This window comes from Diuraphis noxia, unplaced genomic scaffold, assembly GCF_037042655.1.
Source record: "Diuraphis noxia isolate RWA-SAM2 unplaced genomic scaffold, SU_Dnox_SAM2 contig0001, whole genome shotgun sequence".
NCBI lineage: Eukaryota > Metazoa > Arthropoda > Insecta > Hemiptera > Aphididae > Diuraphis > Diuraphis noxia.
This window is the reverse complement of record NW_028301711.1, coordinates 106,604,918-106,632,157: the sequence shown is the minus strand read 5'-3', so window position 1 is coordinate 106,632,157 and position 27,240 is coordinate 106,604,918. Positions and strand designations below refer to the sequence as shown.

The window sequence follows — 27,240 nt, the reverse complement described above, 5'->3', positions numbered from 1 at the left end:
ATAATATAATAGATTTTTAACCATGCCAGTTAGATTACGCTTAATCAGCTGATAACAGATATTTAACCATGCAAATTCGGCCGATTAAACTCCAGTTAACTTTAATCAGAGACGTTACAACTGGCCCTAAGAGTCCTAAAAATGGGAAGGAAAACCTATTAGTCTATATAAATATATATTTATAGCTCGCCCAAACTATGTATTAGATAAATTAGGGGTCCTTGAAAATTTCGCCCAAATGATATGTATAAATTCGCCCAAACAACATGTTATTTGGGTCATTCGCCCAAATGAAAGCCTCCCGTTGTAACGTCACAGAATTTCAGGCCTTATTATTATTATTAAACCACAGGGTATACCCAATACCTAGGATATCAGCATACCTGTCGGCCAGTGACCGTCCCATTAATATAATAGCGCGCCCGCGATTACCACTATGTTATGCAATAACTGATCCCCGACCTCCCCGCCTGCAACAGTGTTCACCGTCGTCACCGTAACATGTCGTCATCGGCTGCCGTCGGCGCCTCTGTCGCGTCCGTCGGTGCGATCGCCGCAGTGCAATTATTTTAATTACCCATACTATTGAGGTCCTACACAATATAATTGGTTGGCGAAATCATACGCCCCAGGGTCACTTATACATATCTATGTGTATATGCGTGTTTAGATGTCTCAGCGGGACGTCAGTACATAGCACCTCCCCCCTAAAAAAAAGGTTTCTGTCCTCAAGACAGAAATCTTTAAATAATATCTGTAACAGTTACTTTACATTTTTACATTTTCAAGCTTTAGCTTGTGTAAAAATTCAAATGATATATGTTTTACAAGTTCTTACAATTTCGTAATTTTACATGCAATGATTATAATGTATAAATATATCTATATGCTTATCGCATTTACAATAATTAGATTACAATAATAATAATGTTTTATATAATATGATATATTTTTGGTTAATAGTTATATTAATAATATATATTTTTTTTTTTTTGTTTGTACTTATATAATAATAAAGATTGTGTTAGTAGTACATGTATATTCCATTAATTGTTTATTTATTTGATTAACATAATTGTCCTATAATAATATTTTCCCATAACCATAGTTTACATTTTTTTTTTTTTTCATTTTTTTTTTTTATAACAATATTAATAAAGTTCCTCTAACTAACTTATCCCTTTAATTTAATTCCCTTAACCATACATTCTATACGTTCTAAGTGTATATATATATATTCTAGTTTATAGGTACTATCCGGTTTTTCCGGTGTTCTTTATCTATTCCAACCTATGGACATATCCGTTACGACTCTTTTGCATAGGTCTCAAGTCGTCGCGGTCCATCCATAGTTTTCTATTCTCTACCTATAGTTATCTAAAATGTTTAATTAAATTATCATACCCCATTTTTCTTATCACGTGGTCAAATATACATTTTGTAAATTGTACATCCGTCCGAGGATCGTGGGCATGTGTTATATTATGTGTCTTTTTACAAACTGCATCATGCGTTTCTTGGAGGTTCAGCAATCTCCCTATTTTATCGAACTTTCCGATATCGGTTTCGAATATTATCTCTTTATTTGCTAGTTTTTCTAACCTTATGCTGAAATTTTGGTCGAACCTCGTGTCGTAACAAGTAATGTTAAGAATCGGAACCTGGTTTATTTTTAATTTATGTAATACTCTTACATCCGAATGTCCGTTCCATAGTACGATTATATTAATTTTATCTCCATGTGCTAAATATTCCTCTATATATTCCTTATCTAAATTATTTAATTCTGTGTTTAAACTTAACTCTAACTGTCCTAAACAAGTATCTCTCAACACTTCTTTACATCTAAAAATACGTTTAATTTCTTTTCTTACTACCACAACCTCTCGGTCCAATATAGGTCTGACCTCCGTGTTGGTTGGTAGTACTAACGGTCTTCCCTCCAATTTCCTTATTTTGTATCTGTCCAAACTATTGGATATGGCCCCGGATATCAGAACCATATCAGTCTTATTTATCATTGAAAATTTAAAATCCATGATGACAAGCTTGTGTGTTTCTTTTCTGTTGATTAATTTAATAGGTCATTATTTTTAATATGTATAGTTTTAAATCTATTTTTACCCCCTATTTTATACTATACTTTATTATATTATACTTATATCTTCTTATATCTTATATATTTACGAATTATACTTAATTGTTATTTTTATATTTTTTTTTTTTTTAATTTTATTACTTTCTAATATTAATTATTTTACATTTCCCTTACAGTAATTTAATCTTTTATTCTTGGTGGAGATAAGGACAATCTGTCCGTTGTATCCCCCAGTAGTGGACTTTTAGGTCTTTCTTCCGCAATTATCGGTGTATCAACATAAAATGTACTTCGACTTGCTGGTATAGGGTGTGGGGTTATATTATATCGTGGTTTAATCGGTTCCCAAGTGTTTAATCTACACTTATACGTTATATATATAAATAACAATAGTATTGTCGCAAAGGTCATCAATCCTATTATTATATATATCAAGTAATTATTATTTTCATTATCGGTCACATGTCCTGATTGCCTAAATATTTCGTCATCGATCATACTTTGTACGTCGTCTAAAGAATGTGTTAAATCGTTTACGTTATCTAATTTATGTGAATCATGTCTGGTCTTTATATTAGGTAGATTCAAGTTTTTAATTTGCCTAGGAAGCGTTGCTACTAACTTCCCTTCCCCTACTCGTGGTATAAAGTTAACGTAGTATTTAGATTTAATATCTCTCGTTGGATTCAATATGATATCTTCGTCATATGCCCTACAGTCTTGATTTAGTTTGATTAACCCCTGATGTTTTAGCTTTACTATATATGGTTCTCTATTTCCTTGGCATTTTATTGTTAAAGTTTCCCCACTAGTTGTATAGATCCATGCATTTGCATATTTTAATTTATGAAATATATTTTTAGATAATATGATAATACCTGCCTCGCATGAGCTTGGTAGAGTATCCGGATTTTTAAATAACGTTATTTCACATGGTTGGTTTTCCGACTCATGTTGAATAGGTTGAAATTCTGGACAAATTGTAAAAACTTCGGTTTCCTTACATTGAAGTAATTGCGTTTCCGTAAACGTGGTGTATTGCCTACGATTTCTAGTAATACCGATGTATTGGAATTCTGGTTTTAGAATGATACTGTGTTTATAATCTATATTTCCGTTTAATTGTGTTTCTATCGGGTGTGGTATAGGTAAAATCCTGTATAATGTTAATTCTATTTCCGTGATCAAAGGTATTCTAATTAGAAAAACTATTTGATTACCGCTATAAAAAACTGCCATTTTAGTAATTTTGCTTAGTTCATATATCTCGCTCGGTTTTGTACCCATTGGTAAATTAAAATTGAGTGGTAAAACTAACTTAATTTCAGTTAGATGTTTTGCAAGTTCCCGTGGCGTTATAAGCGACGGATGAAGTACCCCCGTTCTAGCTGCGTTTATAATCGCACTGATCGTGGTGGTTTCGTATGCGTATTGTGTTAGTAATGCCGTGAAAATACTGTGTATTCTATTCGTGAGAATCAGAGTTTCTAGTGTGTGTGTATTGTTTGCTAATTCGCTAATCTTTTTATATAACATCCCTTGTTTTTCTTCCAACTCCCCATATAATTTATTTATTTCGACGGCAGCCGTACTTACACCTATTATGGCTGATTTTACTACTGTCGTTTGATTTTTAAGTATATGGATCATATTCTCATTACTATGTTCTATCTGACCTATGTGTTCGGTTGTTTCCTTCGTACAGTCGTCATCGCATACTCCGAATAACGTTTTCATAGCCGATCCTATAAAGTTTACTAAACCTCGCTTAGTCCTATGACCTTTCGTAGTCGACTCTCCTTTGCTATCGGACACATATCTGCCTATAGATTCATACATTTGCTCTCGTTGTATAGAGATTTCTTGGAACATCGTTTTCAATATATTATCAAACCGTGAACAGATTTCATATTCCATCAGCTTATCCTTGCAATGGCTGGTCATTGACATAATTTCATTATATAGTTTATCATGCCTAGCATCGTAATTTTCTAATGGTACATATGTTACGAACTCCCACATAGCCCCTTCGATTCTAACTACCCCTCGATTTTCGCAAAACATTGTTGTTTGATTTTTAAATTCTTCGATGGTATACGGAAGTTGTCCTTGACTCATTGTCACTAGTGTTAACCTACGTAATAATATACTTATTAGTACATGTTAGTATACATATACCTTATATTTAGTAACTTAATTAATTTTTATATTCCCGCCATTATTATTTATTTGTTTATTTACTTTATTACTTTTTTTTTTCTACTTAATCAATTACTTCCTATAGCGTACCTATTGTACATCTCTATCAATATTTACTAATTCTACTTCCTTTATTAATTTATTTATCTACGTGATTAACTTATAGTTTATTTCTTATATTATACTATCTTTCGTGTTACTTTCATATTTTATTCAGCATTCTGTTTGTCTCATTTCCTGACCTTCACTTAGTGTTGGTACCATATATCTGTACCTACTTTTATGTACACATCTATAATTACATTTAATAAAAAGTGCTAATAATATAGTCGTCATTAACAATGATCCTGTTAAAACATAGACCATGTAGTTTAAAAGATTTATATTCCCGTTAGTTTTTGCCTTTTTATCGCTCTTTTCTTTCTCTGTATACACAGTTTCGAATATACTATTCGTGTTATTGATACCGTTGTCGTCCGTATTCAATTTATTAATTATTTCATCATCAGATGCGTCGTAAAATTTAGTATGCTTGTGACTGTTCTGTCCAGCGTCCGTGGTTCTTTGTGGTACCTTGATCATAAAGCTTGGCGTATATTGCGTGGTCCCCCTCTTTACTCTAGTTGTGGGTGGATTATCGGTCGTAAGTTTAGTGGCATTATCCGTTCGTGTCGTCATAGTAGTGGTCGTCGCGTTGTCTTGCTTAACCAAACTCGTTCCATTAACTGGTCTCGTTGCTTCAGCTATTGATAATGTCGAATTGATGATTGATTCTGTCCTTGCTGTTTCATTCATATTATTCGTAGCGGTGGTAGAGTTCAGACTATCAGGTAGTGATCTCTTCTTCACTTCCGTTCCCCCTTGTGCCACTTCTGTTGCTTCTGTAGTCTGTATTTCCATTACCGGTTCCAAATCCAATATGTGGTGCATTAAGTAAAGGTTATTAGCAATAACGGTCGTATCCTCTTTACCATCTAAACTCATTATAACCAATACACACTTCCTTTCTAGCACCATCATTCTTGGGTGATCTCTTACTCCTACTTCCATGTCATCGCCACTTGACGTAGTACACTTAATTCGCAACTTGTTTAAGTTACACCTCCGTCCATACATATAAGGTATTAATATATCATTATGTTGAGTTTCCGTCACATTTTTGATAACTACGTTACCCGCCGTGTATTTATAATATATTTTAGTTTGCACACTTGACTCGTCCGGAATGTCTTAGTCCCCGTGGGCTGCCATTACGATCATTAATCTATAATAGTACATTTTCTTATTACTATTTTGGGTTTATACCTATTTACTTATGCAAATATCTTCTTTTTATTATTATTCCATTTCTTCACTTATTTTCTACTTATATCTATATCTAATCTCGCTAATTGCGTACTACTCTATTATTACTTACGTCTATTACTTTTTCTTTATACAATAGTTAATTATCTATTATTTTTTTTTTTTATTTACTTTATACCATGGTCTCATAATATTTCTTTACATCGTTCTTATGCACGGTGACCCGCTGTCTACCTCGCGCTATTACCACGTTTTCACTATCTAGGACTTCTAGAATTTCATATGGTCCTTTCCATAACGCGCTTAGTTTATTCTTTTGGGTTTTATCTTTAAGTAATATTAAATCTTTTATCCTTAAGTCCTCACTGTGAACCATTTTATCATAATGATTTTTAGATTTTATTTTTTTTTGTATTAACCTTTCTCTCGTGATTTTATGCGACTCTTGTATTTTCTGTTTTAGATCGAATACATAATCGTCATAATTATACCTAGGTTCTGGATTACATTTTAATTTTACTGGTATATCTAAATCTCTTCCATATAACAACGCATACGGTTGGTAATTAGTTGCGGTGTGTTCTGTTGAGTTATATACGAATAGTGCGTAAGGCAGTAACTGATCCCAATTATTTAAATCTTTATCTACGTAATGTCTTAGATATTCGGCTAAAGTTCTATGTGACCTTTCTAAACTACCGTTGGTTTGTGGATGATAAGGACTTGTATTTATTTTGTTAATCTTTAGTAATTTACATACTTCGGAAAAGATTTTGCTAAGAAAATCAGTGCCCTGATCTGTTAAAATCGTTTGAGGTATTCCATGCATGCATACGAACTTAGTAACAAATTCTTTCGCTACCGTATTCGCCGTGTGGTCATGTAACGGGACTCCCAACGAATATTTTGTCAAATCGTCTTGAAAAGTAAGTATGTACTTGAAACCTGACTCAGTTTCTATTAATGTTCCTACAATGTCCATAAATAATTTTTCGAATGGTTTAGAACTTGTCGTAGTGATTACCATGGGGCTTCTATGATGTTTGTTAGTAGTTTTATTCGCCTGACATGAAGCACAACCTTTTATGTAATCTTTTACCTCCTGTTTTAAATTTGGCCAGTTAAATTGCCGTTTAATTTTTTTATATGTTCTATGTATTCCTGCGTGACCTCCTAGTAAAGAATCGTGAAATTGTTTAAAAATAACTAATTTTTCTTCCTTACTGTATTCTAATTTAGTACAGATTATTATCTCGATGTTTGTGTTACGAAATACATATCGTATCATAGATCGAACTTTTGCCCAATCTAAACCGTCTTTCCGCCCTAACTGGTTCATAGCTAACTTAGTTAATGAATGCTTTTCGCAGAAATATTTTAAATTCAATAATGCCAGATACATATTTTCATACGTCGCTAATTGCTTTTGTTTACTTTTCGTTATCAAAAATATTATATATCTATCGTCCGTTTTAAATTTTACAACGCCCCCGATATCCTTATTCGATTTTAGTGTTTTATCCTTTCCGAATCTTTGTTTTAGTTCGTAATTTATTCCTGACCTAAAATTATAATACCTTTCTATTTCTGACACTATATTGTATTCATTTGGTGACTCTATTAGTTCACCGTGTACCTCTTTCACGTTTCTATTGGTTATTATCATAGTTTCCGATTTTTCAAGAAAGTTCGCGTAACTTTCATCTTTTATTTCTTTAATATTATACATCCGACTTAACGCGTCTACATTCGCGTTTTGTACACCTTGTTTATACCTAATTTCATATGTATATTGTTCCAATTCGATTCTCCACCTTGCTAATTTAGATAAAGGATCTTTTAAGTTAAACAACCAGGATAATGGTCGATGATCTGTAAGAATTGTGAACTTTCTACCGTAGAGATATGGTCTGAAATGTTTAACCCCAAATATAATTGCTAAACATTCTAATTCCGTTGTTGAATAATTCGCTTCCGACTGACTCAACGTCCTAGACGCGTATGAGATAGGTAGATCGCTCCCTATCTTTCCTTGTGATAATATTGCTCCTAGCGCTTTCCCACTCGCGTCGGTCGTAAGTATAAATTCTTTCGTAAAATCTGGGTATTGCAAAATTGGTTCTGAACAAAGTAATGTCTTTAATTTATCAAACGCTTGTTGACAATCATCGTCCCAATCGAACTTTACATCTTTCTTTAACAACCTAGTCATCGGTCTAGCTATCGAACTATAATTTTCTATAAACTTCCGGTAATATCCACTAAGTCCTAGAAAACTTTTTATTTGTTTTACATTCTTTGGTATTGGAAAATCTAGAACTGCAGTAACTTTCTTTGGGTCTGGTTTAATTCCATGTTCCGAAATTATATGTCCTAGGAACAGGCATTCTCGTTTTAGAAATTCACATTTGTCTGGTTCTATTTTTAGATTATGTATACGTAATCTTTCGAATACGCTAATTAATTTATTGTTATGGTCACTTAAGTTTTTCGCGTATATTATTATGTCATCTAAATAAACTAAACACTTTACTCCAATTAGTCCTGATAAAACGTTTGCCATCATACGTGCGAACGTACTGGGTGCTGACGCCAATCCCATTACTAATCGCTTGAAATGGTAATGACCTTGACCTGTTGAAAAGGCCGTAAGCTCTCTAGAATCTTTTGCTAAAGGTACCTGATGGTATCCCGCTCGAAGGTCGAGTAGAGTGAAAAGCTGACATTGACCTAGTTGGTCTAGAATCTCTGTGATATTCGGTAAAGGGTGGAATTCGTTTAAGGTAACATTATTTAATGCCCTGAAATCTATAACTACTCGAAACTTTTCCTTCCCTGACGCGTCTGCCTTCTTTTTCACTAATAAGAGTGGTGCGTTAAACGGACTCATACTCCGTTCTATGATATCGTTTTCTTCCATTTTCGCAAGTTCTGCCTCAATTATAGGTAACTGCGCATGCGGTAGCCTATATGGTTTTCGATGAACTGGGGCTTGGTCAACAGGTAATTTAATTACGTGTTCTGCCGCTGTTGTCATAGTTAAATAATCGTTCTCTAAATAAAATATGTCGGCATATTGCCCACAAATTTTTATTATCGTTTCGCGTTCTTCTGTATTTAAATGGTCACTCCTAATAAGACTTTTTATTTTATCTACGCGTGCATTATCATGAACTATATTTTTTATTTCGTGATTATCTGTATCCACGTCATATTCATATGATATTTTATTAATCTGCGCTAATTTCACTTCCTGTGCTACTTCTGATATATTTAATACACTAACTGTAATCTTGCCATTTTTAACCGTATTATATATATTTGCGCAATACACATCCTCTGATAATTGTTGTTTATTTATTAAAATATTTTTATTTTCCATATCTGGATCTGCAATCGGTATGCAAACCACCGTTTCCGTTCGCGGTTTTAATGTGAAACATATTTTATTTTCGTTAAAGTCATTTTTATCTTTTATTGTTAATGTACTATTCGCGACATCGATTATAGCGTAATTTCTGTCCTAATATTCCGTCCTTATCGACCGGAAACTGTTTATCTACTACAAAAAAGTCAGTTTTAAATTCGTTTTTATCTATTATTAATGTAATTATTGTACGTCCAATTGTAGGAACTATTTTTTCGTTTATGCCTTTTAGATAAATTTTTTCATTTTCATTTATTATCGTGTTATTAGCTAATTTATTTATTTTTATTAAATTTAAATCGCTACCCGTGTCTAATAGTAATTGAACGTTTTCTGTATTAAAACTAGGTGATTGTAACATTATATGATTTTGAATTATAGCTGTTGAAATGCGTAAGCATCGCTCTGTGAGGGTTCTGAATCGATTATTTGATGTACCAATCTCACCCCACTCGAGGTTGGCATCTGAGCGTTTCCCGACGAATTTGCGTTATTCCTATCGTTTCGCTGTTTTGTGTAACAACTCGAAATTTCGTGTCCTCTTTTATTGCAATAGGTGCAACTCAGCGGTTCCACTACGTTATTATTACTATTGTTGTTTCTACGCGGATTGAAATTTGGAATTTGTTGTCTATTCATATTAATGTTTTGTCTCAGATTTTGACCTGCCTGCCTACAGTCTCGTGCGAAATGATTTGTGCCGCCACAGATATAACATCCTGCGTTATTTGGTGATATCCTGCTTTGATTATTATTACGCTGATTAAAATTGCTCTGGTTTTGTCTTCCGTTATTATATCCGTTCCGATTAAAATTTTTATCGAATGTATGATTATATACGTTATTATTAGTTCGCCTATTAGAATCGTTATACCCGTTGCTATAATTATTGTATCTATTATTTCCGCGATTAAAATTTTGTTTGTTACTATTATTATCATTTCCTTGTTTCCTAAACTTATTTTCAAGTACATTTCCCCCGTTTAAATCTTGTCTTTCCAAGTTTTTCCGTAATTTTTCTACATCTAAATTAGCGTTATATTCGGTTTCTTCGTCTTTCGCTACCTGCATAGCATCCTCTAAAGATTTTGGATCCCTAGCTTTTAGTGCAAGATTTAAATGTTTCGGTAACCCGTTAACAAAAATTATTAATGCCTGATTTTTAAGTTGACTTTTATAGATTTTGGCTTCGGCTTCATTTAATTTCTCTGTTGCAATTGTACATAATTTATAATAGATTTTTTCGATTCGACTCGCGTACTCCGCGACGCACTCGTTTTCTTTCATACGCGCAAAGTGTAACCCTAAAGTCAGTGTCCTCTCAGATGACTTATGTTCAAAAGCTCCCTTTAAAATTGACTTTATACTATTCCATGTACTAGTCTCGCGGTATTTACATGCTTCTAAAGCATTTCCGGCTAACTTCGAATTTATTACTTTAACTAACAAGTCTAATTTATCCTTATCTACTGCTTTTACAACAATATCACACGTATTAATAAATTCCGCGACATTATTCGCGCCCGTACATATCGGTATAAGGGACGTAGCTTTATCGAATTCCATTTCTAGTGTAGCGTTACTAACTTTTCTAGTTCGTTTTTCTGCGACTAATTCCGTGTGTACTACCCCCGGATCAGATCGAGTTCCTCCTCTTCTAGGTAAACTACTCGGTGTTTCAATTAAATCTACCCAAGCTATTCCCTTAGCTGTTCTTAAATACCTATCTTGGTCAGAATATTGTGGACTCGGGTATTCAATTGTTTTATTCAAATCGATTAACTCTTCGATTTTTACTATATTTGTTTCGGCAGCTACTACGCTAGCATCGCTTTCCTCTCCTACCTGTACGCCTATGTCCGCAGTACTATCGTTATTTATTTCCGTTAAATTCCCTGTCGGATTCTCTGACGTATCTCCCAAATTTTTATTCATCAATGTATATTTTATTCATTTAGTAAAATTATTTAAATAAAATTATTTATTTATTTTATGTACCTAAAATTTAAATACCTAAATTGTATTCTAATGTCGCTAACTATTCTATCACTATTTATTTAATATCCACTATTTATTATTAATTCTGTAACTGTTCAAAATATTTATTTTGAAATTCTTAATTTAATTACTTACTAAAAGTAACTATAATATTTATTACCCAATACTCCAATATTCACTACGATTTATTTCTCACTAATTCATTTAATATAATGCTTATTCTAGGGCCCCTAAGCTACTCTATTATATATCTTTTCTCAATTACACTTTATTCAATTTTACTCTTTAGTATTTCTCTTTTAATTCAACTTATATATGTATGTGCGCACATTTATTTCAAATATTTATTCACTTATTTATTTCTTCTTTTTAAAACTCAATTATCCATTTATATCAATATTTCTCAAAATTACAAAAATTATGGTTTAACTACCATTTAATAAACTCTCAATTATTTTTTTAACTCAATATCTCTTTATTTCAATTCAATCTATTATATGACATTGCATTATATGACATTACGCGCGTAATTCCAATTATATATATACTCTTTATTATTTTCTCAATTATATTATATTCACTTTTATATCTCAAAATTATTCTCATTTATTTTCACTTATATTCATTTCATATTAATTTATACCACAAAATTATTCTCATATAACATTTATTTAAATTCACTTTATACTCATTTATTCTCTTTATAACACTTTTATCGGTACATATACTGTTGGGTACGGTAATATCAGCGCTTGACGAGTGTCGCGGTGAACTTGTGATCCCGCCCCGCGATGTTTATGTCAACGAACCGGTCGCGCTTACGTCGTTTCACCCGTTGATCATTACCGTGCACCCGGCGTTGCCTCTTCTTAACAATATTCTTATCTTATGATAAGATATCGTTTTTGTTTTTCGTGTGTGCGTTCGTTCGCTCTCGTGTTTTCTTTTGTTAAAATGTGAAACGTTACTTTTTAATTTTCGTTTTTACGTTTTTGTCTGTTTCTCGCGTTGTCGTATTATTAAAAACGTCGCGTTTACTGTCGTCGTAATGTGTGCCCTCGCCGCCATCGACCTCGCGTTGTCGTATTATTAAAAACGTCGCGTTTACTATCGTCGTGTGTGCGCCATTCGCCGCCACCGACGTCCACGGCCCATCGCCGTTTGTATTCACGTCGTGTGTGCGCCATTCGCCGCCACCGACGTCCACGGCCCATCGCCGTTTGTATTCACGTCGTGTGTGCGCCATTCGCCGCCACCGACGTCCACGGCCCATCGCCGTTTTGTACTATCGTCGTGTGTGCGCCACTCGCCGTCACCGACGTCCACGGCCCATCGCCGTTTTGTACTATCGTCGTGTGTGCGCCACTCGCCGTCACCGACGTCCACGGCCCGTCGCCATTTGTACTCGCGTCTCGTGTGTGCCCTCGCCGCCTGCTCTCCATGCTTATTCATGAACTACATCGTCGGACATCGTCAGGTCAACCAGGGATAAATCCGGTGATGTTCATTTTGTATTTATGTCATTATTAAAAATATCGATGTTTTGTAAAATTCATTCTGTTAATATAGTCTTAGATTTAAGGACCCCCCCGTCCCGTTATCTGTAAATTTAGTAATAATCTTTAGTTTCAATACAGTCCACTAAAATTATAATATCCGAGTCTTTTTCCTTACAAATCCATCCACCACCTTGTAATTATCCGGCCTTACAGGTTGCCGGCAATATCCCGCGCCATTCACGTGCCATCAGGGGAATCCGCAGCCGCACATTTGGTCCTTCGGGCCGGATATAAGTCCTCTCCACAACCTTTTTATCACAATAATGACCCTGGGGAGCGCAGAAAAGGAACGGGCGGAGCGATTGCTTAAACGTACAATCGCAAAACGCGACTCGTTAGTGTCACAAATGCAATTTCTCTGCGATTTAGCTAAAAAGCTGGAAGTGAATAGTGAGGTCCTTCCATTGTTCCGCGCTCGTAAAAAGGACATCGGTTCTCTCCGTACACAATTTAATGTTGAGCAGGATGCTATTTTTGACATACTCATACAACTCCTACGCGAAGAAGAGTATGACAACGTTCATGTGCCCATTGCAAACAGCATGTCGGAACTTTATTATAGTATTATGGCTATCGCTGACGCCGTTCTTAATGAGTCACCTACGTCCTCTTCCACGATCGAATCCAACATTAACAGTAGCTCAAACATACAACTTCCCAAGATTGACTTACCAAAATTTGACGGCATTCTAATTAACTGGATATCATTTCGGGACACGTTTATTTCTTTGGTACACGACAACTTAAATATTTGAAAGTTAGAAAAGTTCCATTATTTATTGATTTGTGTTTCCGGTTCAGCGCTTACTGTCGTCGAGGCCATACCTTTATCTGCGGCCAATTATGACATTGCATGGGAGGCTCTAATTGACCGTTATGATAATCAGCGCTTACTGGCTACTGCTCATTTAGAGAAGTTATTCTCCTTTCGTCCAATTAGTACGGAGTCCCTTTCTTCACTTTCAGCGTTTGTGAGCACTTTTCAAGAGAACATTGCAGCTATCAAAGTTCTCGGAGTGAATGATCTTGCGGGATTTATGTTATTTTTTATCGGTTCTCGCGCGTTAGACCCCGTCACCCGTAATCTTTTTGAGAGCACCGTGTCACAAGATTCCATTCCCGTATTTGATGTATTGCTTAAATTTGTACAACAACGGTGTAAGGTATTGGAAAATATTAGAAGTTCGGAAAAATTGGTTACCCACTCAACAAAAATCAAATACAACCCAAGTTCTCGTGCGGTGTTGACTATTGCTAACGCGAATGTTACGTCGCCGGGTACCGTTTCCGAGCCTAATCAAGGACGAAAGTTTCAACGCAGTTGTGTGTATTGCAAACAGGATCATGTCATTTATCGATGTCAAGCTTTTTCGAAACTTACGGTAGTCAAACGACGTGAATTTGTATCGTCAAATAAACTTTGCTTCTCATGCATGAATCCCTCGCACTCGGTGTCAGTCTGCACGTCAAAGTATAACTGCAAGACTTGTGGTGAACGTCACAACACCCTTCTGCATTTAAAATCTGAAAACAAGCATTCTCAGCCTGGTCCGTCGTCGAATCATGTGATCACAACGAATCAATCCGATTCCATCGAACCAAAAACTCAGTTTGCTGGCACGTCTTACACTAATAATACTGTCGTACTCGGGACGGCGTGTGTCCGTATTCAGGACCGTTGCGGTAGCTATCATTCGGTGAGAGTATTATTAGACAGTGGATCACAGATATCAGCCATAACTTCTGAGTGTGCCAACCGTATCGGCTTGGGTCGTCAAAAATGTCACACTGAGATATCAGGCCTAGGCCAGAATCAAGTCATACCGGTCAAGGGTCGAACTGAATGCTCGTTCATTCCAGGTCAATCCATGGAACCAGTTATCAGTTGCAAGGAAGTGTTGGTCCTTCCACGAATTACATCATTCATGCCAGCCAGACCTTTACCATTAAGCGTACGTGCGCAGTATCAAAACCTCCAATTCGCGGATCCGGACTTTGATAGACCTGCCCGGATCGACATGCTTCTTGGTTGTGATGTTTTTCCTTATTTAATTCGCCCTTGTTCGAAAATCATACATTCAGATAGCTTACCGTCAGCGTTAGATACATATCTTGGTTGGGTTTTGGTTGGTACAGTGGTCAATTCTTCATCAAGCGGTAATTTGGCTTCATCCAACTCCTTATCGATCACGTTAAATCCATCTCTGGATACATTGTTGCACCGATTTTGGTCCGTCGAAGAGCCTGCAACGCCATCCATCCCTACCACAGAGGACGAACTTTGTGAAAAATGGTTTAAGCAGACTGTATCGCGGAACGCGTCGGGTAGGTTTTGCGTTGCATTACCCTTCCGAGGCGTCGTCTTTGCCGAGACAGGTTCACAACCTGTCACTACCGTCTCCGACTTGTCGTCGTCCCATGGGCTCGGCTCCTCACGATCGATGGCCCTCAAACGGTTATTTAATTTGGAACAACGACTGAGTAAAGACCAGGCTCTATACGATGCTTACCGGTCATTCATGGACGAATACGTGTCATTGGGCCATATGAAGATTGCGACACGACCAGGAAAGTATTTCATACCTCATCATGCGGTAGTGAAACGTGATGGTGATGTATCGAAGTTGCGAGTGGTCTTCGACGCTTCGGCAAAATCATCCTCCGGTACTTCTCTTAACGATTCCTTGTGCATTGGACCAAAATTGCAAACGGAGATAGGTGAACTACTACTGACTTGCCGCTTATACAAATTCATCTTCATTGCCGATATTGTCAAGATGTATCGACAGATTTCTGTTCGGGATGAAGATTGCATTTATCAACACATTTTGTGGCGTCGGTCGCCTGACCATGAGGTACAAGAGTTCGAATTACTGACAGTTACCTACGGACTCAATTCTGCACCGTTTCTTGCGATACGTGTGTTGCATGCCTTGGATGCTGTCTCCGAGCCGCAATTTCCCGCTGCAAAGGGAATTCTTAAACACCACACATATGTGGATGACATACTTGTTGGCAGCAATACAGAGGAAGAATTATTCAGCATGAAGGAAGATATCGTTGGTCTTCTGAAGTCCGCAGGTTGCGTGCTCAAGAAGTGGAGTAGCAACAGTGAAAAAATAATAGACAGCGTGCCTCTTGAGGACCGAGCTAACTGCCTTTCATTCGACCCAAAGGATGAACCTTCTCTGAAAATTCTAGGTCTCCATTGGGACCCTCACACAGACACATTCGGTTACCACACAGGCACCGACAACTCTAGGCCCACTAAACGAGGCATATTATCTGCTATTGCTAAACTGTTCGATCCAATCGGCACTCTTGGACCCACGCTCCTGTACGCTAAGGTCCTCATGCAGCGATTATGGCAAAACCAATTGGATTGGGACACTCAACTCCCTACTGAACTTGCGACAATGTGGAACAATTATGTCTCTGAGATGCCATCACTAAACCAAATTCAATTTGTCCGTCACATAAACGTTTGCGATTACAAGGAGGTACAGCTACTTGGTTTTTGTGATGCGTCACAGAAAGGGTATGCGGGAACAGTTTATCTCCGTGTCATTCGTTCATTAGGTGTAATCCAAACGTATTTATTGACCTGTAAAACCAAAGTAGCGCCACTTAAAATCAGTGCCATGGACGCTTCACTAACGATACCGCGTCTTGAACTATGTGCGGCATTGTTGTTGGCACAGCTAATGCAAAATATTCACTCCGTAATCTCACCCATCGTCAATATCACGAAAATGCAAGCTTGGACCGATTCGTCCATAGTATTGTCATGGCTCACCACCGATCAGAAATTCTTTAAGATTTTTGTCACCAACCGTATTGCAAAAATACGTGCCTTAATCCCTACTTGCATTTGGTCACATATATCAACGAGTGAGAACCCTGCCGATCCGTCGTCTCGTGGATTACTGCCAGTTGCGTTGATAGCGTGATCATTACATTGGGACGGTCCTGCTTTCCTTCATCTTCCTGAGACTGATTGGCCTGTATCGAATTTCACTACCATTCAACCAGGTGACTTACCCGAAGTCAAACCAATAAACATCAATGCCCTCGCAGCTCAGAAATTTCTAGCTGAAGATTATGTTTTGAACCGATTTTCAACATGGTCTCATATGCAACGGTCACTTGGGTACGCGCTTCGTTTTGTCTACGCTACCTTTCTAAACCAATCGGGTATCACAGGTTCACTCACGTTAGCTGAACGAAATCGAGCCACAATGTTTGCTGTTCGTCTGACTCAAAAATCATATTTCCCCAATTTACTCAGACAATTGTCGAGAGAGAATTGTATTATAACGCCACCAACAATGGCTCAGCTGGCTCCGTTTCTGGATCCGAAGGGGTTCATTCGTGTAGGAGGTCGCCTCAAAAACTCCCTATTAAATGAAGAGACTAAAAACCCGTTACTCTTGCCCAAATCATCGCACTTGACAGCATTAATAATAAGATACTACCATCTGACATTCTTGCATGCCGGGCCCAAACTCATTATTTCTATGATTCGACAGAGGTTTTGGATTGTTTCGGCTCGTGATGCGATTCGCCGCAGTATTTTCTCATGCGTCACATGTACTCGATACAGGGCCCAACATCCAACACCCATCATGGGTAATCTGCCGGTATCTCGCGTTCAAAATCACCGTGTGTTTTCCCAAATTGGCATGGACTATGGTGGACCTTATCTGGTGAAGGAATGCAAGAGACGCAACACAAAAACGACCAAAGTATATATTGCTCTATTTATTTGCATGGCCACCAAGGCTGTTCACATTGATATTGTGTCGGATTTAACAGCTAGTGCCTTCCTTGCCGCCTTTGATCGATTTGTCGCTCGCCGTGGCATCCCTGAAAGCGTGTTCTCGGACAATGGTACAAATTACGTGGGCGCTGCTCGTCAACTAAAGTTATTGTTCCAGAATGAAGGCACCCGGAACCTAGTCTCCTCACGGTTCCCCTGTAAGTGGCATTTTAACCCGCCCGCAGCACCACACTTTGGTGGTTTGTGGGAAGCCGCCATCAAAAGTGTGAAATTCCACCTTAAACGGGTAATTGGTACACAGTTGCTAACTTATGAAGAGTTCCAGACCTTAACTACACGGATTGAGGGAGCCTTAAATTCTCGACCTCTAACACCCGCATCAACGGATCCACACGATCTTGAAGCGCTAACACCAGGACATTTTATAATTGGCCAGCCAATTCTCAGCATTCCAGAGGTGGACATCACTGCTACACCGATCAACCGTTTGACGAGGTGGCAACTGATCAAACAGTTGCATCAATCTTTTTGGAAAAGATGGACACGCGAATACCTCACCACGTTACAAGGCCGTCAAAAGTGGTCGAAACCAGACACAAACTTGAAGATAGGAGATATGGTTCTTGTTGATGCTCCTGCTCTTCAACCCTCCGACTGGCGTATGGGTCGAGTTACAATGGTCCATCCGGGACAGGACGAGATAGTACGAGTCGTTACCGTGCGCACCCAGGATGGATTCCTCAAACGCCCAGTGGTAAAACTAGTCCGGCTTCCCGTCTCATCTTAAGTCCAAACATACTCATGAAACGCAAACCTATTCCTTTTCACTTTTCTTTCTTTTTTCTTCACGATTTGTTATATTTAAATTTGTTGTCATCTAGGTTATTTTTTTTTTGTTGTTTGTTTAATTTGATCACCAGGACGAGACGAAGCTTCTAGCCATCTACTTTCCTTTTGAAAGACGTTGCTGGGTCTTCCAACTGGGGGAGAAATGTTGGGTACGGTAATATCAGCGCTTGACGAGTGTCGCGGTGAACTTGTGATCCCGCCCCGCGATGTTTATGTCAACGAACCGGTCGCGCTTACGTAGTTTCACCCGTTGATCATTACCGTGCACCCGGCGTTGCCTCTTCTTAACAATATTCTTATCTTATGATAAGATATCGTTTTTGTTTTTCGTGTGTGCGTTCGTTCGCTCTCGTGTTTTCTTTTGTTAAAATGTGAAACGTTACTTTTTAATTTTCGTTTTTACGTTTTTGTCTGTTTCTCGCGTTGTCGTATTATTAAAAACGTCGCGTTTACTGTCGTCGTAATGTGTGCCCTCGCCGCCATCGACCTCGCGTTGTCGTATTATTAAAAACGTCGCGTTTACTATCGTCGTGTGTGCGCCATTCGCCGCCACCGACGTCCACGGCCCATCGCCGTTTGTATTCACGTCGTGTGTGCGCCATTCGCCGCCACCGACGTCCACGGCCCATCGCCGTTTGTATTCACGTCGTGTGTGCGCCATTCGCCGCCACCGACGTCCACGGCCCATCGCCGTTTTGTACTATCGTCGTGTGTGCGCCACTCGCCGTCACCGACGTCCACGGCCCATCGCCGTTTTGTACTATCGTCGTGTGTGCGCCACTCGCCGTCACCGACGTCCACGGCCCGTCGCCATTTGTACTCGCGTCTCGTGTGTGCCCTCGCCGCCTGCTCTCCATGCTTATTCATGAACTACATCGTCGGACATCGTCAGGTCAACCAGGGATAAATCCGGTGATGTTCATTTTGTATTTATGTCATTATTAAAAATATCGATGTTTTGTAAAATTCATTCTGTTAATATAGTCTTAGATTTAAGGACCCCCCCGTCCCGTTATCTGTAAATTTAGTAATAATCTTTAGTTTCAATACAGTCCACTAAAATTATAATATCCGAGTCTTTTTCCTTACAAATCCATCCACCACCTTGTAATTATCCGGCCTTACAGGTTGCCGGCAATATCCCGCGCCATTCACGTGTCATCAGGGGAATCCGCAGCCGCACATATACCCTTTATGTACTCAAAATTATCCTACACTTTTATACATTACCTACCATATTATTTCTTTAAGTAGATAACATATATATATTTCTCAAAATTTTCCTACACTTTTATACATTACCTACCATATTATTTCTTTAAGTAGATAATATATATATACACCTTCACAATAAATTTTATACGATGGTCCTTACAGATCCAAAGGAGACGTGACAGAGCCTTATAATTAAAATTCCTACATAAATAAGTACCCCAAAACTTAAATTACAACTCACAATACTGTCACTGCTTGAGTTGCTTCCATTGTTGCTCTTGTTGTTGTCCTGGCTGCTCTAGCTGCTTGCTACGTAGATTCTCTTTTTCCCGGAGTTGCTGGAAGGTGATCAGTCCTCCAAACGTGACTCTTGGGTGAGTTGCCTCCGTGAAGTTGAAAACAAAAAATTTTCAGCTTCCCGTTGATGGAAAATCCTACCGACTGCGCCAAATTTGTAGCGTCCCAGCATACAGGAGGACAAACGACTGGTGTTGAGGTAGATGGATTGGGTGTAATAAGTATAACAACTTAATTTGTGATTAATTTATTAGATATTTATTTGATTACTATGTAAATGAAACACTTTTACTGCACAAAATGATTTGGTTGTAAAATATTCTAAGTCCGAATAATTAAATTGGACTGGTGTCTGGCGTGAAGGTGCTTGTTCTGACTCTGGTGGCTCACGTCTGAATTGGGTCTAATCGGGGCTCTCCTATATAGTCCAGATAGTCCTACTCTCTGCATTTCCTCTCCTATCGATAAGATACGTATGTGTCCATGGCCGAGTCGTGCAAAAGCGTACGCGTGTATTATTTTAATATCGCAGCTTCCCACGCCCATGCGACCGGTCGGTCCACATCCTTGTTATTCGCAAAACGTAATCTCCATAACCCGACGACATTAATCATATCTCTAGATACGCCTGCCAAGACTACGATTTCATATTTAATATTTCGTATATTTAATTCCAATTATGGTAATATTTTGGAAAGGCTAGAAGTTTGGCCTTCGATATAACTATTGAGGTCCTACACAATATAATTGGTTGGCGAAATCATACGCCCCAGGGTCACTTATACATATCTATGTGTATATGCGTGTTTAGATGTCTCAGCGGGACGTCAGTACATAGCAGAAGCAATGAGGATAGCTTGCGGCCCGACCAGGGTGGCGAAGGGCACGTGCACGCCTTAGCCGACGGTACGGGCGCACTCTCTCCCGACTTCGGTGGGAACGGGTGTGCGCCCGGTGCTCGTGGTCTCTAGACGACGCTTGGCCGGCGCCCGGTGGGTGAACTACCGTGCGCCGACCGAGAACCTCCATGGCTCTCGACTAGCGCACAGCGCTAATGTGAGGTCCATGGTTGTAGCCGCAAGGCACCAAACCCGGGAGTCCTCGTGTTAGCTTATTATTTTATTTCAGTTTTTTAAGCATTTATTATTGCCAAGCACCTCTAATTCAACCATATTAGGTTATTTTTTGATAAAGTTGGCTTGTTTCGGTCGGAAGTCTTCACTCAGCGTGATAGCAAATTTATATATAGCTTTTATTTAGATTTTACTTTCATTTAAGTTTTAGTATTCAATAATATATCAGACACGACTTAGGAGTATTTTTTAAATTTTTTAATACGCGATTTAAGTGTTTCTTTTAATTATTTCATTTAGTGCTTTTTAAAAACGTATTAAGGGCGGCGCGTATTCTTGCCGGCCGCCTTTAAAACGTTTTCGCTCGGGCATTAAGAGTTTTTTTTCGGATTTCTAAGCATTTTATTACTGTTAAGCAACGCTTTATCTCTTGTATGGCGATTTTAAATTAATTTTTTAAGCCTTTTTTAACATTTTTTTTTAAATCATGTTCTTAAACGTATCACGGCCGGGGCGTATTAACTCCGGGCGTCTTTAAAACGTTTTCCCTCGGGCATTTTGCGTTTTTTTTCAGATTTTTAAGCGTTTTTTATTTTTCAGCAGCTCTTTAACTTAAGTATGGCATTTTTAAATTTATTTTTTAACGTTTATTAAATTTGTTTTTAATGGTATTACGGGCGGCGCGTATTATCGCGTATTCTTGACGGGCGCCTTTAAAACGTTTTCGCTCGGGCATTGAGAGTTTTTTTTCGGATTTTCTAGCGTTTTCTTATTGTTCAGCACCTCTTTGTCTACTGTATGGCATTTTTAATTAATTTTTTAAGCGTTTATAAAGTTTGTTTTTAATCATAGTACGGGCGTCTGTATTATCGCGTATTCATGCCAATCGCCTATAAAACGTTTGCGCTCGGGCATTTAGCGTTTTTTTCGGATTTTCTAGCGTTTTATTATTGTTCAGCACTTCTTTATCTACTGTATGGCGTTTTTTAATTAATTTTTTAAGCGTTTATGAAGTTTGTTTTTAATCGTAGTACGGGCGGTCGTATTAGCACATATTAATGCCGATCGCCTTTAAAACGTTTTCGCTCGGGCATTTAGCTTTTTTTTCGAATTTTTAAGCATTTTTTTATCGTTCAGCACCTCTTTAACTAAAGTATTGCATTTTTAAATTTATTTTTTAGCGTTTATCAAATTTGACAATTTAGGAGTATTTTTTAAATTTTTTAATACGTGATTTAAGTGTTTCTTTTAATTATTTCATTTAGTGCTTTTTAAAAACGTATTAAGGGCGGCCGCGGCGCGTATTGGCGCCTATTCTTGCCGGCCGTCTTTAAAACGTTTTCGCTCGGGCATTTAGCGTTTTTTTCATATTTTTAAGCGTTTTTTTTTATTTTTTAGTTGCTCTTTAACTTATTTATGGCATTTTTGTAGTTTTTTAAGCATTTTTTATTGTCTAGCACCTTTGTACAACCATATTAGGTTATTTTTTGATATAGTTGGCTTGTTTCGGTCGGAAGTCTTCACTCAGCGTGATTGCAAATTTATATATCGCTTTTTTGTAGATTTTACTTTCATTTAAGTTTTAGTATTCAATAATATATCCACGAATAACCTACCACGAATCAGATGGATTTTTTAAATTTTTTAATACGCATTTTAAGTGTTTCTTTTAATTATTTCATTTAGCGTTTTTATAAAGCGTATTACAGGCTGCGCGTAATTTTGACGGTCGCCTTTAGAACGTTTACGCTCGTGTATTAAGTGTTTTTTAAATTTTTTTAAATCATGTTTTTAACCGTATTATGGGCGGCGCGAATTAATGCCGGACACCCGATTTTAAACGATTTTTAAGCGTTTTTTTTATTACTAAGCACACTCGTTCAGCCACATAGCGTTTTTAAATTATTTTTTTTAATCGTTTTTTAATATTTTTATAAATGTATTACGGCCCGTATGCATTATTTTGTATTAATGTCAGGGCCCATAACACATTTATGCTCGGGCATTTAACTTAATTATTTATTTTTTTAAGCGTTTTTTTATTGATCAGCATCCCTCGTTATACTATATTAGGTTTTTTAATATTTTTTTAACGTATTTTTACTTGTCTTTCGTCACCCGCGCCTTAGCGCGAATAAGCATCGGCCCGGCGCTCAACGGTTACGCTCCAGCAAATGGCGTTGTTTTTCAGTTTTTAAAGCAACATATTTTTGCTTAGCACTCCTCGTCCAACCATATGGAATTTTTAATATTAGTTTTAAGCGTTTTTTTATCTTATTATTTTCGTGTTGTACGGCACCCATGCATAAGCTTGTATAAGTTGTAACGGGTGTCATTCATTTGGGCGAATAATCCAAAATTTACCTGGGTAAAGCATATATTATTTGGGCGAGAAATAGGCGTATTTATAAATTATTGAATAATATGGAAGTAACATACCTACGTCTACAATAATTTTTATAATATTTACTACAGCTAAATATTATTATTATATCGTTTCGGCTGATTGGTATTTATACGCCAATTTACAAATATAGATAATGAATGATAATTTGTTAGATTGTACTAAGACATGTGGGTTTTCATTTTTTGCACATGTCTATAAATCTATAATCACTTACTGAATTGTGACATTTATTAATTAAAATTTAATTAATATAATAAATATTATATATATATATATATATATATATGATAATATAATAGATTTTTAACCATGCCAGTTAGATTACGCTTAATCAGCTGATAACAGATATTTAACCATGCAAATTCGGCCGATTAAACTCCGGTTAACTTTAATCAGAGACGTTACAACTGGCCCTAAGAGTCCTAAAAATGGGAAGGAAAACCTATTAGTCTATATAAATATATATTTATAGCTCGCCCAAACTATGTATTAGATAAATTAGGGGTCCTTGAAAATTTCGCCCAAATGATATGTATAAATTCGCCCAAACGACATGTTATTTGGGTCATTCGCCCAAATGAAAGCCTCCCGTTGTAACGTCACAGAATTTCAGGCCTTATTATTATTATTAAACCACAGGGTATACCCAATACCTAGGATATCAGCATACCTGTCGGCCAGTTACCGTCCCATTAATATAATAGCGCGCCCGCGATTAACAATATGTTATGCAATAACTGATCCCCGACCTCCCCGCCTGCAACAGTGTTCACCGTCGTCACCGTAACATGTCGTCATCGGCTGCCGTCGGCGCCTCTGTCGCGTCCGTCGGTGCGATCGCCGCAGTGCAATTATTTTAATTACCCATATTATTGTAAAATCCCGCAATACGCCTACCCTGGCCTTCCCTACTACGACATCAATTGCGACAACAACGGCCAGCGAACGGACACCGTTCGCCAGCCATCTTCACTTTTTTCTTTAAACCAACGTATTCCCGTCAAGACGTAACGAACACCACCAGCCCACTCATTCTGCGGTCCGATCAACCTCGTGATCAATAGTCAACTTATAGTTTTTCGTATTGTCATCCATACTCGTAATGTACGAAATGATGGGCTAAGCGACGACGTCGGGCCCGATGTGACCGACGCCGATGGGCCATGTCGACCACGTGTCTTGGGGGTCGACGGCCAACTGGCCAGCCTATCCCAGCCGTCCGTTATCTACACTTTCGTCATCCAGCCACAACTCAAGTCATCTTCATTTGTGTAATGTACCAAACTATTTCCCCCAATATTCCCCACTTTTCATTTTGATTATGTATCACAACTTTTTCTTTTCTTTTTTCATTTTGATTATGTATCACTACAACGTTTTTATGCTCCATTTTTCCTCATAGGTGCCCCGGTAACCGTCATGCGGAGCCGTGGGTATTTTCCTTTAACACATGTAATAGTATAATGTGTCATACCGACGTATGATGACTATTCCGTGCCGGTAACCGCTTGTCGGAGCCATAGCATTATATTATATACTTATCCCTGTATTTTGTGCATTTTGCCATGTGCATTAAATTATATATCTTTCCTTGTATTTTGTGCATTTTGCCATGTGCATTATATTATATACTTTTCCCTGTATTTTGTGCATTTTGCCATGTGCATTATATTATATTTTATTTATTACAACCATGTAAAATATATCCCCATAGTTATCCTAAGACTTTACGCCTATTATTTTATTAATATAAATTTTTTTGTTTGTTTTCCCCCTTCTAAATAAATCTTTGCCGTTCATTCGCCACTGCGGTGCGGCTCACAGGTCACGAGGAAAGTGTTCCCCTTTGCTCGTGGGTGGTTTTTGTGACTTAAAAAATCATGAAATCTCACAATCTTTTGGCAAAAAAGATACAAGAGACTGGTATAAAATGTATCATTATACATGATACGTGATACTTTAAAATACAAGATACAAGATACAATTTTATCTTTGATACATGTATCTTTGATACTGCCCAACCCTGCTACCAACTACTATAAAGTATTAAGTATAAACTAGCACGAGCACCGGGCGCAAACCCGTTCCCACCGAAGTCGGGAGAGAGTGCGCCCGTACCATTAGCTGAGGCGTGCACGTGCCCTTCGCCACCCTGGTCGAGTCGCGAGCTATCCTCATCGCTTCCCGTTTTTGGTCACGGGCAACCTCCGGTGCATATAGCTCCACCGGTAAGCTGGGTGGGTGCTAAGGAGAATACTCACTCGGCAGCCTTCCCCTAGACCAAGCGTCGGTCTTTTAACCACATAGTAGCTCCCGCTACAACCACTCCGAAACCAAACCGCCGTCGACCGCGCAACGACCGTAGCCGCCACGCGAACGCCGTGTGAGGGCACGGCGTCAATCGCTCAACGCCGCGGGGCTCCCCCACATCCCGAAGTACCATTCTCGCTCCCGTTAGGAAAGCACATCAATGGTGAGATGGGTGGGCCGAGCTTCGTCGGCGTTGTGCCTCAGCTGTGGTCCTCCCGAGATTTGAGCCGTGTACCGCGGGCTAACGGTAGGCCCTCAACGGGCAGCGCTCGCTGCCGACGCGATGGCCGCGACCCCCGAGTATGAGGCTCGGTAGCCTTAAGTGTTTGCTACGCTTCCCTGAGGCCTCTCCGAAGAGAGCGGCCCGCTCTTCTCGAGGTCACGGCCAGAACCTCACGACGCCCTAGTCCCCGAAGGTTTCGGTGCGTCCACGCCCCAGGCGTCGGCCCCGATCGGCCAGTCCCTTTTAGTCAGCTTTTACGACAAGCAGGGAATACTGTGGCGGTATTCTGACCTAGGCCCCAGCCACAGAGCCCGACTCCCCGCCTTCCCTTGACGTGTGAGCACTCTCCTGGTCAGGACGCACTCGAGCGTGGCCAGCCGCTTGTGCCACTTACGCCGTGCGTGCTCACCCGGGCCACCCTGAGTCTGTGCATTACACTGGTTGGTGCTGCTGCATCCTGACCTTAATAGGTCCTACCTATCTGTCCTGTTCTTTAGACTATTTCTACTGTATATTCTTAGGGCTTCGTATGTCTTCTTGGACTGGAGAAATGCTCCCTTTTCAGGCGACCATGAAGCGCCCTCTTCTCGCATGGTCGTTATCAATATGTTTCTGTGGTATGCTGTCCTTCTGCATGCCAGCAGAACATGCTGGACTGTCTCGGCGCCGTTACCGCATGTGCAGTTCGGGCTCTGTACCAGTTTGAATGAGTGTAACTTCCCTTTGAAATCCCCGTGTCCTGTTAGGAACTGGGACGTGTAATGGTCGAGCTCCATCGGGAGTGTACATCTCCGGGCCAGGTCCGGGATCATAAATTTGGTCCATTCACCTTTGTCCGTGGTATCGTATCGAGTTTGCCATTCCGTTATCAGTTCTGACACTTTTTGTTCGTATTCATTCACCGCTATTACGTTGCTTTTTTGCATACATTTCAGCGCCATCCTTCTGACCTCCAGGTCGAGCGGGAAAACACCAGCTACGGCCGAGAGGCAGTTGGTCGACGCCGTCCTGTAGCAACTCGTCATCGCCAGTAGAGGGTCCCTCTGGATGGAGCATAGTTCCTTTACACTCTTATTAAGTTGGCATCCTTCCGACCAAATTTCCGCCGCGTAACCAACGTGCAGGAGGAACACTGCCTCGTAAATAATTTTGGCTGCTCGACGACCCATACCCCAGTTTGCTGAGGTCATCCTTCTGAGCCTAGCATAGAGCCCTACCGACTTTTCTTTCAGCTCCTTTACATGGTCCCAATAACTACGCCTAGGGTCTAACATGACGCCCAGGTATTACCTAACCTAACCGTACTGCTGGCCTCTATTCTGGCCACCTTTGCTCACGTGCCGAAGCCTACAGAGTATGTTGGCTTCAATCCACCTTTGACTGACAGCATCCTGTTTTACATAGCTGCGGTTCCTGTTATCCTCTCTTGGGAAAAAATTGCTTATATATATCGACGGTTACAGGGAAAAAGGGCGTAAACGACATTTTGGCCGAAAATGA

At 38.8% G+C, this 27,240-nt stretch overlaps 2 protein-coding genes across 2 annotated transcripts; both read right to left on the bottom strand.

Annotated features, from left to right (window-relative positions):
• Window positions 1-1,031: 1,031 nt before the first annotated feature.
• LOC149063215 (uncharacterized) lies at window positions 1,032-2,039 on the bottom strand. The gene has a single exon (XM_089216555.1). The coding sequence runs from the start codon at window positions 2,037-2,039 to the stop codon at window positions 1,374-1,376; it is 666 nt and encodes a 221-aa protein (XP_089072681.1). The 3' UTR covers window positions 1,032-1,373.
• Window positions 2,040-2,908: 869 nt separating this feature from the next.
• On the bottom strand, window positions 2,909-19,710 carry LOC149063214 (uncharacterized). The gene is given in 3 exon segments (XM_089217877.1): window positions 2,909-3,307; window positions 3,310-4,232; window positions 19,672-19,710. Coding segments are annotated over 3 exon segments (1,062 nt in total). The 5' UTR covers window positions 19,701-19,710; the 3' UTR covers window positions 2,909-3,197.
• Window positions 19,711-27,240: the final 7,530 nt, after the last annotated feature.

Bases quoted from the DNA above. Each gene is read 5' to 3' on its own strand.
- LOC149063215 (XM_089216555.1), bottom strand. From the start codon at position 2,039: ATGGATTTTAAATTTTCAATGATAAATAAGACTGATATGGTTCTGATA.